The sequence below is a fragment of the Notamacropus eugenii genome, chromosome 4 (assembly GCF_028372415.1).
Source record: "Notamacropus eugenii isolate mMacEug1 chromosome 4, mMacEug1.pri_v2, whole genome shotgun sequence".
NCBI lineage: Eukaryota > Metazoa > Chordata > Mammalia > Diprotodontia > Macropodidae > Notamacropus > Notamacropus eugenii.
This window is the reverse complement of record NC_092875.1, coordinates 398534140-398546192: the sequence shown is the minus strand read 5'-3', so window position 1 is coordinate 398546192 and position 12053 is coordinate 398534140. Positions and strand designations below refer to the sequence as shown.

The window sequence follows — 12053 nt, the reverse complement described above, 5'->3', positions numbered from 1 at the left end:
CATTTTCTCCATCACCTAAGTCTAGGCTAGGAATTGACAAACTGCTGCCATATGGCCAAATTTGGCAAGCTAAGAATAGTTTTTACGTTTTTTTAAATACAAAAAGTCTTCAAAATGTAAGAAGTATTCTTTACCTGTCTTTATTTGGCCTGAGGACTATAGTTATGCCTATGCCTCATCTGGACAGTTCAACAACTCAGCAAATCAAGCCCTGGTTTGTAGTGCTAGCTGATTTTGACATGTACAACCCCAACCCACCCCACACACTCTCTATGCACTTTTATAGTGCTTTAAAGTTATTTTATATACTATGGGAATTGAGTGAACCACACTGACTCCATCTTGTAACTCAATTCTGGATCTAACACAGTTGCTTTTCTGTTCACTTATGGGGTCTAGTTAGTTTCTGTCTTGTGAGAAAACTTTTTTCAATTATGTGTGTCTGGGAAGCTGGACCACCTCTGTCTGCTGCTTAGAGACCCTTAACTAAGGACCTAGGTTATGTTAACCAGAAACCTAGTCATATCCAGAGATTGATGCAAGGAGTTTTCTCACATTTATACATGTCAAGCAACCCCATCTGTCTTTTTTGAAAACTGGTTCTGTACTGATCAGTAACTTACTGTTTCCATGTTCCTCTGATTAAATACACTTGGCAGTAGAGAGGGGATGGGTAGGAGATACACCTTTTTTCTGATTTCAGGGAATTGTACCTGGTGTTCACTTTCCCTCTCTTAGCTTGGAAAATCCCTAATCTTTCCTCCAGTTAAAAACCAGATTACCTAATTTTGAATCCTGTTAACTGTTTCTTTTAATTAGTTGGTCTTGTTTGATTGTTTTTAATACATAAATATTGGTCTCATCCTTTATTCACGGTCATTTATTATACCTGTTTTGCTAATAAAATTGTGTAGCTCAGATTGTTTCCTCTATTATTATTCACCACAATACTTTATCTCACTTGATGTCTTTTAAGGACGGTTACTCTAATTGTGGTAGAATTTGTGTTTGAGTGAGGGGTGAGAGATTAAAAAGGTATTCGAGGAGCTGTTTTGGTGTAGTGAATAGAGCTGTTATACTTGGGAGTTAGGAAGGTCTGGGTTCAAATTCTACCTTCCATACTTAGCAATGTAAATATAGCCAAGTCAGGTAGCCTAAGCCTCATTTTCCTCATATGTAAAATGGGAATAATGATATTTATAGTACCTTCTATTACATATTTTCAAAAGGTTCAAATGTTATAACATATGTGTTCTTTAAAAACTTTAAAACATTAAACAAATAAATACCTTACTATTTCAGTGATTCAGAGCCTGAAGTGGAGGAATGGAAGGAGATGCTGCAGAGTTAGTGATGAATCTGAGAGGTCTTTGGAAAGAAGGAACAGTAATTGACAGACTTAAGACTAGGACCAGTTATAGGAAAGCATCACAAGGTTTCTAGCACAAGAGGCTAGAAGAAGAATGGTAATAGTGATGGAAAAGGGATGAAAGTGACTTTGAAGAGTTTTTTCAACCTGGTGGATACGCTGCTCACTGATTTTGATAACAGTCTTTTACAGTAAAGTGTCATGGGATGCAGTGGCAAAACAACAACAAAAAGCCACCTCAGCTAGTAGCTAGCTTTCTGATGCTAAAAAAAAACTCTTTTCAAATAGGCTGGTCCTTAACAAACATTTTAGTTTGTTGGACTCTTCTTTGAAGCCTTTCCAGTTTTAGGACTTAACATTGCTGCTACTGACCTCAAGCCCTCAGGGTCACCTATAAGCCCCACAGAGGCACTGGTATAGGACTTTGTAGAATACTTGGTGGTTTCATTGTGAATACTGAAATCCTTTGGATCAAAGACTCAAACTCTATAAAGATCACAGGCACGTATGTGTGATTGCTTCTTGAGATGACATTTTCAAATTAGAGAATTTTCTCTCCCTTTGTGATGGCATAAGATAATGTGATAATAGTAGAGTTGTACTTGTGACCTGGGTTAAAAGGTTTGGGAACTTCACTGAAAACTTTTTGCTGCTAACAACACCTCTTCTTGAGCTTTAAGGAGAAGCTGAATTCATAGTTAGGCTGATTTGAATTAATTTTTTTCAACTGGAACACATGACCAACCTTTTCACAAGAGGTGGAGAATCCAAAAACATTTTAGTAAATTTCAGGAATACATAGATTACGCTTCAGAAATATTGTTCATCAAAATAATTTTTCACTGTTGCAAGTTACATCAACTCTGTCTACAAGAGGTAAAGTGGTGTAATGGAAAAAGTGCTAGAGTTGGAGTCAGGGAAGACCTGGATTCAAATTCTGCCTCAAACTCACTGAACTGTCTGACCATGGACAAAACCCTAAGCTTTATCTTCTGTAAAATAGGGGAGAATAATAACTTAAAGCATTAAATACCTATAGTATTTCCCATCCCTCACTGAACTGTGGTAAAAGTCAAATGAGATAATGTATGATGTGTCAGCTACTATGATGTCGATGCTGATGTTATTCATGAACTGGTAAAAGGTTTTGTAGAGTGATATAGTTTTAAATTGTGCAAAGATAATCTGAAGTGTGTTTTAAAGATGGGGGTCTATTAAAATTTGAAACAGAAAATATCAGAATATGATAATGGATGTCAGAAGGTGGTGATAATCCCTTTTGTTTTAAGCATGGAATTTAATTAGCCAGTGAATATTTCCTCTACTCTGCCCCACTTTATACAACTGGTATGTTTCTATAAAGTCACCAGTTTTTTGAGGGGTGGGATTTGAAGGGGTATTGTTTAGAGAGACCTTGCAGTGAAATCTTCTACGTGTGAGTAGTTATTTGTTTCCATGTCTCTAAATTTGATAGCATAAATAAGTTTCATCTTTTGGTCTGCCAGAGGTATGTATGATTTTACTATAAAAGTTTCTGTAGTAACACTATAAATGTCAATTATAACAGTATAGTAATATTAATCTTATCTACTGGAGTCCTACCTTTGGGGTGAAAAATCTCCCCTTACCTCCCCCAATTTCCTTCTCATTAGAATCATTTGAGACTTCTATCTTCGAATTTCAGTTTGAGCATGCTTAAACATCTCATGAGATGTTTATTTTTATTTCTAGGAAGAGGAGGTTTCTCCACAGTTATTCACTTTTCATGAAGCTGTCTCTCAGATGGTAGAAATGGAAGAGCAAGTTGTGGAAGATCACCGGGCAGTCTTCCAGGTAAAACAAAACATTGTCTTCTTATGTGACTTTTAGACTTTTGAAGAGATGGTTTTTAGTCCTCTGACAGTAATACAATAGCCTGATTTAAAACTTTCAGAAGTTTTTCTATGTTTCCTTATGTCCCTTAAATGTATATGTGATATATAATAGGGTCATGTCCAGGATAGAAAGGAAAAGAAAGGATTAAGACTACTGCTTAGAAGGGTAGTATGATGTTGATAAATGACAAAGAAAGAAAAATTACTCAGATTTTTTGTCTTTTATCCGTAATAATACTAGACTACATAATGTCCAGCAGCTAATCTTTCTTTATAGCACAGAGTAAAAACTCTTTAACTGATATTCCACAGCAAGTTTTAAAGAGGTGTTCTTCCCTACCTACCTCACACACACATATTTATTGGTAGAAATAGAGCTGCTTAAAAGGTTGTCTGAGCATCCTTTAAGAGTTGTCCTAGCAACTGTTTGTCAAGACTGTTGGTTGACTAAGAAGGGAGGAGGGGAACAAATTAGGAGGGTAGATGCTGAATTATAGAGTTGGAACTGCAAGGTTCCTTTGAGATTGCAATTACTATCATTAATGGGAACCATGAACCTCATTCTGACCAACAGGAAAGGTTTTTGGTAAGTGCTGTTATGTGAAAAGCAAACTTGGAATTCACAAGATAGAGATAAAAACCCTGATCATAGTCATACATACACATATATACATACATATATACATGTGTATATGTACATATACCTACGTGTGTGTGTATGTGCATACACACACATATAAATAAAATGTTAGAACAGCAGGTCCTAACGAATTTGGCCACAGAACAGTTGGGACCTTGAATTATGTTAATGGAGTCCATAACTCTACTTCTTCCAGAGATTGTTGTTGTTCATTTGTTTCAGTTATATCCAACTCTTTGCGATCCTATTTGGAATCTTCTTTTTTTTATTTGTTTTCAGTGTTCTACAATCACTTCCATATATCTTAGATTTTTTTCCCCTCCCTCCCCCTCCTTCTCACCTACATCCCCACTCTCTCCCTGAGATGGCATACAATTTTATATAGGTTCTACACATACATTCCTATTAAATTACATTTTCACCTTAAGTTGCATAGAAGAATTAAAATGAATGGGAGAAATTATAAAACAAACCAAAACATAATACAAAAGAAAATGATCTGTTTCATTCTGTGATGAAATTCCATAGTTCTTTCCCTGGATGTGGAAGGCATTTTGCCTTGAGACCATTGGGAATTTTTTAAGTCCATGCATTGCAATGAAGTACTGGAGTCTACCAGAAAAATTCCTCGCACACTGTGGTTGTTGTGGTTTACAAAGTTCTCCTGCTTCTGCTCCTTTCACTCAGCATCAGTTCGTATAAGTCTTTCCAGGACTCTCTGAAGTCTTCCTGTTCATCATTTCTTATAGCACAATAATATTCCATTACATTCATATACCACAATTTATTCAGCCATACCCCAATTGATGGGCATCCCCTTGATTTCCGGTTTTTGGCCACCACAAAGAGCTGCTATAAATATTTCTGTACATGTGGGACCCTTTCCCATTTTTATGATCTCTTGGGGCATTTGGGGTCTTCTTGGCAAAGATAATGAAGTGGTTTGTCATTTCCTTTTCCAGCTCATTTTCAGATGAGGAAACTGAGGCAAACAGGGTTAAGTGACTTGACCAGGGTCACATAGTTACTGTGGGTCTGAAGTCAGATTTACAAGAACATGAGCCTTTCTGACTGGGCTTCCCATACTCTATCCACTACCCCACCTAGCTGCCTCTGAAAATACAGATTACCTTGGGGATAAAGAAAAGATAATTGGAATAAATCCTGATGAGTTTATTAAATTTATTTTCAATGTGTAATTTCATTGTTTGAGAGGAAAAACTTTGGTAGCAGCTATGTTATCATAGAATTCTTTCACACTGCACAGAGCAGCAGTTTTGTGATGTGGTTTAGAAAACACTGTCCTAGAGTTTAAGAAAGCAGACTTCAAAAACTTTAGAACATAAAGTAGGTATGATGCCCCAAAGACTGACTCCAAAAGAGAAAATGGCTCAAACTGAAATTCGAAGATAGAAGTCTCAAATGATTCTAATGAGAAGGAAATTGGGGGAGGTAAGGGGAGAAGCTGCAAAAATCACTAAGTTCTGTGTTAGTTTGGGGACTTCAAGGAACATAGACAAAGGCACATACAAACTTGTTCTCACTTTGGGGCTTATTAATAGTATGCAGACTGTGGGTACAGTATGGGTATTCTCTACCTGATGGCCATTCCCTTGTCTCTATTTTGGTTTGGTGTAGGAAATTGACATAGCTAGATCTAGGAAACCAGCTAGGTTCAGACAGGACAGATGACTGACTTGTTCCACAGGACCCACAGATGTTAGGCAGTTATTAGGAATTTTATACTAATGTAGGTAGACTAAGGAAGCGAGGAGGGGATAGTTGTTTTTTTTTAAACAAATGCAACATTTCTAAACAGATAAGGCTTCAAGCATGGGTTTTCAGCATTTTGTTGGAATAAGAAGGCTGTCCTAATGGATACTGCTATTTCTCTAGCTCTTCTCCCACCTCTGAGTATAGGGATTCATCATCAGGCTTACATCAGCTTCCCTGAGAGCTAAAAAAATTGATCTAAAAAATTAGATCAAAAATTTTTTAAAAATATGCACAGAACGTGGAAGCAGGGGCATGCCACCAAAACAAGTGTCATAGATGCTGAAGTCCAGAGTTAACTTTCTCCCAAAATGCTAAGCATGATTTAAGGGCTTTTTTCATTTAACCACACTCAGGACAAAAAGAATTAGGATAAAAGGTTAGATTCCAAGTGGGTCTTTTGTCTTGGGAGGATGCCATAACATTAACACATACAGAGAAAATGGAACTAACTCTTGTGCTTTTATTTTGCTTCTGTCTTTCTCTGTTAAGCAGGTCTTTCTGACTCCCTTATTTAGTGTCATTTATTATATATATTATATAAAGTGTCCTTTATTTATAGTCATGCATTCTTTTGTTATGATAATGTCAGTTTGTTAAGTAGGGGGTTTCTTTAAGGCATAAAAACCTGTGAACAATATTTAAAATGCATTTATAAAGTACTTAGCACAGTGCCTGGCATAGTAGGCTCTTAATAAATGCTTATTCCCTTCCTCCGAAAGGAAAAGAAATTCCATCCTTTTTATTTTATTTGCTGCAACAAATAAGCTACAACATTTACTGGCAGGTGGTATAAAAGCATTTCCAGAGTATGAAGGACTATGGCAGATGACTATTTTAGTGAGTATTTGGGTAGATGTACTGTGGAAGCTGCCCACCTTAAATCTATTTGTAGTGCACATGTTTATGTAATTACAAGTTATAAGTGAAAGGCATAGCCATGTGCTGTTTAAGTAAAACTTAGGGCTACCTACATGTTTTAGGTATATAAAATTGTTCTCAAGCAAATAATTGGACCAGTAGGTAAGCTCTCATTGTAGCAGCAGTAAACATTTTTGCTTATTGCAAATTGTCTTAGCCTCTAGGGAAGTGGTAGTTATTGAGTAGATGGATTTGATTTTTTCCTAAAATTTATAGGCATTTGTTGGTCCTAGCATCCATGGTGACTTTGAAACACTCCTTTCACTGCAGTTGTGGCTGTTTGGAAACTGACCTTGACCTTCCTCCTCCTCCCCTGACACCCAGAGTGTGACTGAAGTATGTCAAGTAAATAGGGTGAAATGACTTTGGAAGATTCAAAATTGCTATAGCTCCTAGGACAAGGCAAGAAAATTGGATGATTTTAAACTCGTTCTTTGCTCTTCAGGGTCTTAGAAATGAAAATTTTTGAGTACCTTTATCATGAAAATCTGAAGAGAAAACTTAAAGGCATTCTATGGTTTTTGCAAGAACTGAACTGATCTGAACTGACCCGTTACCCAAGTTTTCTAATGTCAGACCTTTAAGGTGCTTTGAAAATTCATGAGGAAATGACAAATTCAGCTTAACATTTAGGGGCCAGACAGCAATCTTTCACCTACCCACATCTCCCTGAATGGAAAAATATAAGTTTTTTCTTTTGGCTGCCAAGCATGTGCTAAAAAGTTTCATTCTGGTTGTGGGTTAAAATCTCTCTCCAGTAAGGAAACTTGAGGTCCTTAATTTTCTTATCCTTAAAGGAATCTATTCGATGGTTAGAAGATGAAAAAGCCCTCCTAGAAATGACTGAAGAAGTGGACTACGATGTGGATTCATATGCTACACAGCTAGAAGCAATCCTTGAACAGAAGATAGACATTCTTACTGAACTTCGAGGTAGTTTTCTTTATCCTTTAGAAAATGCTGATTAATGTACACTGATTAGTAATTATTTCATGCTGTAATGGGGGAGCAAAGGGACTCTTGGTAAAAACCGGTTTCATACCATATTTTAATCCTTATGGATTCTTATTAGAGATTTGTCCTTCAGATATTTTTTTTCTTGGGGACAAGGGGTGTGGGAAGAAAGGTCTGAAGAGCATGGATTATCAGCTCCTTTTAACATATACATCTCCCTTGCCCCATTCCCTTGAACGTGACATCCTGTGATTAAAAATAAATGCAATGAAAAAATTGAATTCTTAAGTCACGAATTATTTGGACAGTGAATATTTACCTTTGGTTCTTATACCATTATTAAACCACAAAATAACATTTATTTTATAGTTTCTCAAGTACCATTTGTTCACTATTTATAGCTCCTCAATTTGAGGGTAGAAAAGGGAGGGGAGAAGATTGGGTAAGAGAAGCTTACTGCTTAAAAATAAGGGTTTGGAGGGTTTGACCCACTAGTGGTGTCAAACTTGAATTGAAACAGGGGTCAGTAATTGATATGTAAGGATCCCAGCAAACCATGTATTGACTTGTAATATTATTTATGTTTCATTGTATTTTCATTTATTTTGTTAAATATATCCCAATTGCATTTTGATCTCATTTAAGTTGCACTGGGCATGTAGTCTTGTCACCTCTGTATTAGACCTTTTATTTTTTAACACCCAGCTGCCTATGTAGAAAATACGTTCTCTATACATGGAACAAAATATTTATTTCCTTGTTCTCTTCTTTTTCCAAGATAAAGTGAAATCTTTCCGTGCAGCTCTACAAGAAGAAGAACTGGCCAGCAAGCAAATCAATCCGAAGAGACCCCGAGCCCTTTAAAACAGGCACTTGCTGCTAAAGAATCCCTGGAGCCCTCCATACTCTAACATTTATTGCTTTGGCTACAAAGGGCCATTTGAACACTTAAAAACTTTTTTAAAGTGTCTGTGGAAATGTCCTGTTCTTCACCAGAATGACATTTCAGTTTGTGTGAAACACTCCTTTGTCTACAAAATGCTTTCTAGTCCAGGAGGCGCAACCAAACAAGATTGGGATTTGTGAAGCATTTTGTTTCATGTTTCATTTACTCAAATTGTGAAGCTTACATTTGGAGATCTTTGCCAATTTTTTTTTTTTTGATAATGAAGTAAGACTGTGGACTTTTCTTTAAAGAGGAAAAAAACCACAGCATTTCATTTTAACTGTTCAATTTTCCTACAAAGACCAACTGAACAGTTTTAAATTGTGTTGCGTGCATGCATACCTCATCAGTGATTGTACATATCTTGTCCTCTCCTAGAGACAGCTGTGCTCACCTCTTCCAGCTCTGTGCCTTGATTAAGGCTATTGATCCTAAATTTCCTCTTTATGAAGCACAGCCTTAATAAATGACATTCCTTATTTGTCAGTGTAAATTACCTTTATCGTGTGTATATTTTTAATGTGTGTGAGACTTTTTTTGTGTGTGATCAGTTCACTTTGGAGGATGTGCCATATCACTGAACGGAACTAAAATCTGTGACGGTGGATAAAGCCACTGGACCATTCCATCTTAGATGTGTAAAAAGAAATAATCTGGAATTATGACTTTAAATAACGTAAAGTGTGGTTTCAATTTTCTTAGCATTTTATTTGTAAAGGACAAATATATAAATTAGTTGATGTAAAATAAAAGGTAACGAAATACTGAGAAGAGTTGTATCTTAAGGTAATACAGATAAGCAATGTATGTGCCAGTGCGATATTAATGAGAATAATAGTGCAATTCTGATCCTTAACAAATGGGGCGCCATTACTTAAATGGTACAACTAACAATCTAGACAATAATATGCTGTTAAAAGAAAATGACTTCTGATGCATGTGTGTTAACTGTTCTACAGGTAGTTTTGTGGAGTCATATGGTTGCATTAAGGCAAAGTAGCCAATGCATATTTTCCTTGTACAGTGAAATCAGCTAAAAAGTGAGGCAGCCATGCCGTAAAGAACACGTGCACATTTAGCTCCTTCAAACGCTCATTTTGTGATCAATGTCATCAAGAAGTTTCATTCTCACCAAAAGTCTGGTGAGGATATCCTGCACTTTTTAGATGGTAGCACTTTTTTTTTCTTTTGCAGATTAATCTTCAAAGGAGGAATGTTTGCCATTTCATGTAAATATTTTGTTAGGTGAAGATATATAGCTCTCTAGGAGTTCTCTCTCTCTCCTCCCCAGAGAGAGTTCAAAAAGTAGATTAAAAAATTCTCCTTAGGGAAGTCCTGTTTTAGTTTACTTTGGGAAATTGCTAGCTCATTTAATGCTGAGCAGCAAAAGGGAAAGCAATGAGTAGGGAGCTAAATGAGCCAGATTCACCATTTCAGTATTTGCAGCCCCCATATTGGAAGGAAGACTGTGGGAAGCCCTTATTGCATCATGGTGGAAAAACTCCTAGAACTGTAAACATAAAAGCTGAAATACAAATGTAGAGTTTCATAATGTGTTTTAATAAATTAAGCTATGAAATAACTTAAAAATGAGAATTTACTTCTATGAAATTCCTTGTAAAAGTACATGTGAATTGATTTTGAATCAGGTGTGCCTAAAAGAGAAGTTCAGAGCTGAGAAATACTTGGAATAAAGTTATCACCCTCTGCTCTGGAATAAACTTAAGTAGAGGTTATTAGTTAATACTATTAATATAAGTCATTTTTGCTAATACAGCATCAAGGTAGTTGTCTGTTATCTAAAGGATACTGACAAATTTACTTAATTTAATGCATTTATAACTTTGCATTAAGTGGGGATAAGAATTTTGCATGGAAAAGTTTAAGGCTAACTTATAGAAATTATTCATATGGCCCTGTTATTATGACAGGCTTCCTTCTCATCATCAAGACTGTTAAAGCAATTTCATAACAGTAAAGAAATAATAAAATCTAGGCCATCTGTACCTAATTTAACCTGAGTTAATAATTCAATGGATAGGTCCAGCTCTTCAAAGCAGGAAATATAGGGAATGAGATAATGAGACCAGGGAATGTCAGGCAGAAAATATGGTTCATTGTAGTTCATCTACTAATGGACACTTCAAAACTTTAGTATGCCAATAAAAATTCTGAAATTTCACAGCAGTATAACATGGCTACCATGGGGGAGTGGGGAGGGTAGTACCAGACTCAAGCATCCATATGCTGGGCTCAGAACTGAAGCTGAGAGGGAATAGGAACTTATCCATGTTCACACAGCTAAAGACAGAATGGGTTGACTGACTCCCAATCCAATTTCTTTCCACACTATTCAAGTATACCCAAACCCAATCATTTATAAGAAGGACAGTTTCTAATTTAACTTATTTTGTTGAGATCTCTCTACTCTTAACAGTGATAAGGTTAGATTGCCTAACTGGTGAATCTTGTTTGAAGCAAATTTCAGTTTACAGAAAATTTACAAGAGTTCAGTATGATTCTAAAGGATGATTCTCCTGACACATTTAAAATAAGGTTAAAAACTAGGCACATGGCTCTATTATATAAGAATGGATCTACTACTATCTATAGGAACATTAAGATTCTGAGAAGAGATTTATAAAAGGCCCTTATTTTCATGCAATTTTATAATTCAGAAAAACGCTATAAAGTTATGGGTGTTGCCAGCATTAGCTTTGTTGGGCAGCTAGTGTTTCTTGGCTAAGCCAAGAGATATTAACTGTTCGATAAAGCAGATTTAATCTGGATACCATAAATGTTTACTATTCAAGACATTTGGAAGTAAAGGGACCAACTTCCATATGCTGCATGCTGCATGCTGCATGTAAAGAAAGTAGAAAAAACAATCCATACAATTCCATAAAGTTAGATATACAAAAGATAATGAAAAACTAAATTTTAGGGTTAGTTATTTTCTGTGCTGTCACATAAACAGTGATCCACTACAGCAGTTTCACATTAAGGCCACTAAATTAATGATCCTAGCTGCTATAAGTCTTCTAAAACTATAAGGGACTTTTCTCATCCATGAGTTTCCTATATTAATGGAATCACAGCTTCAGTCCTAACTCTCTGAAATCTTTCCTAGGTGTCTTCTAAGGTATTTTTATAGTATATTTCCATGAATATTTTTAAAATCCAAGTAAAAATTTGTAGAGTTTTATTCATATTATTTATACGTATATAAAACTCCATTATACCCTCCATGGGTATAATTTTTGTGAGGAGACTAATAATCCTACCATTGAGAATTCCTGGTTAGTCACCAAATTTCATAGCTGGGAAGGATCTTACAAATCATCTAATCTTAACTCCCTCATTTGACCAATGGGGAAAGTTGAGATCCAGAGGTAGTGTCTTGCCTGAGATCACATAGCTACTGCATTATCAGAAATAAACTGAGAATCATTCCCAGGCTCCATATTTCTCAATATGCCACTTTACCCACTTCAGTGTAAAAGGGAACCAAGCTCAAGGAAGTAAGAAGGATCAGATGGATGCAATTAGTAAAAGAAAAAAGTTCATGACAGGAGA

General features: G+C 36.0%; 1 protein-coding gene across 7 annotated transcripts in view; it reads left to right on the top strand.

Annotated features, from left to right (window-relative positions):
- Positions 1–8973, top strand: part of KIF2A (kinesin family member 2A) — a 77339-nt gene extending 68366 nt beyond the window's left edge. For 6 of the 7 annotated variants that reach the window (XR_011966325.1, XM_072605544.1, XM_072605545.1 and 3 more), the window contains 3 exons: positions 3101–3202; positions 7375–7510; positions 8310–8973. Coding sequence is in view for 6 of the 7 variants with exons in the window: in XM_072605544.1 (XP_072461645.1) it covers positions 3101–3202; positions 7375–7510; positions 8310–8395 (324 nt within the window). In the remaining variant the exon portion in view is untranslated. Of the gene's footprint in view, positions 1–3100; positions 3203–6847; positions 6960–7374; positions 7511–8309 lie in introns of those variants that run through there. The other variant, XM_072605549.1, reaches the window with a different exon arrangement.
- Positions 8974–12053: the final 3080 nt, after the last annotated feature.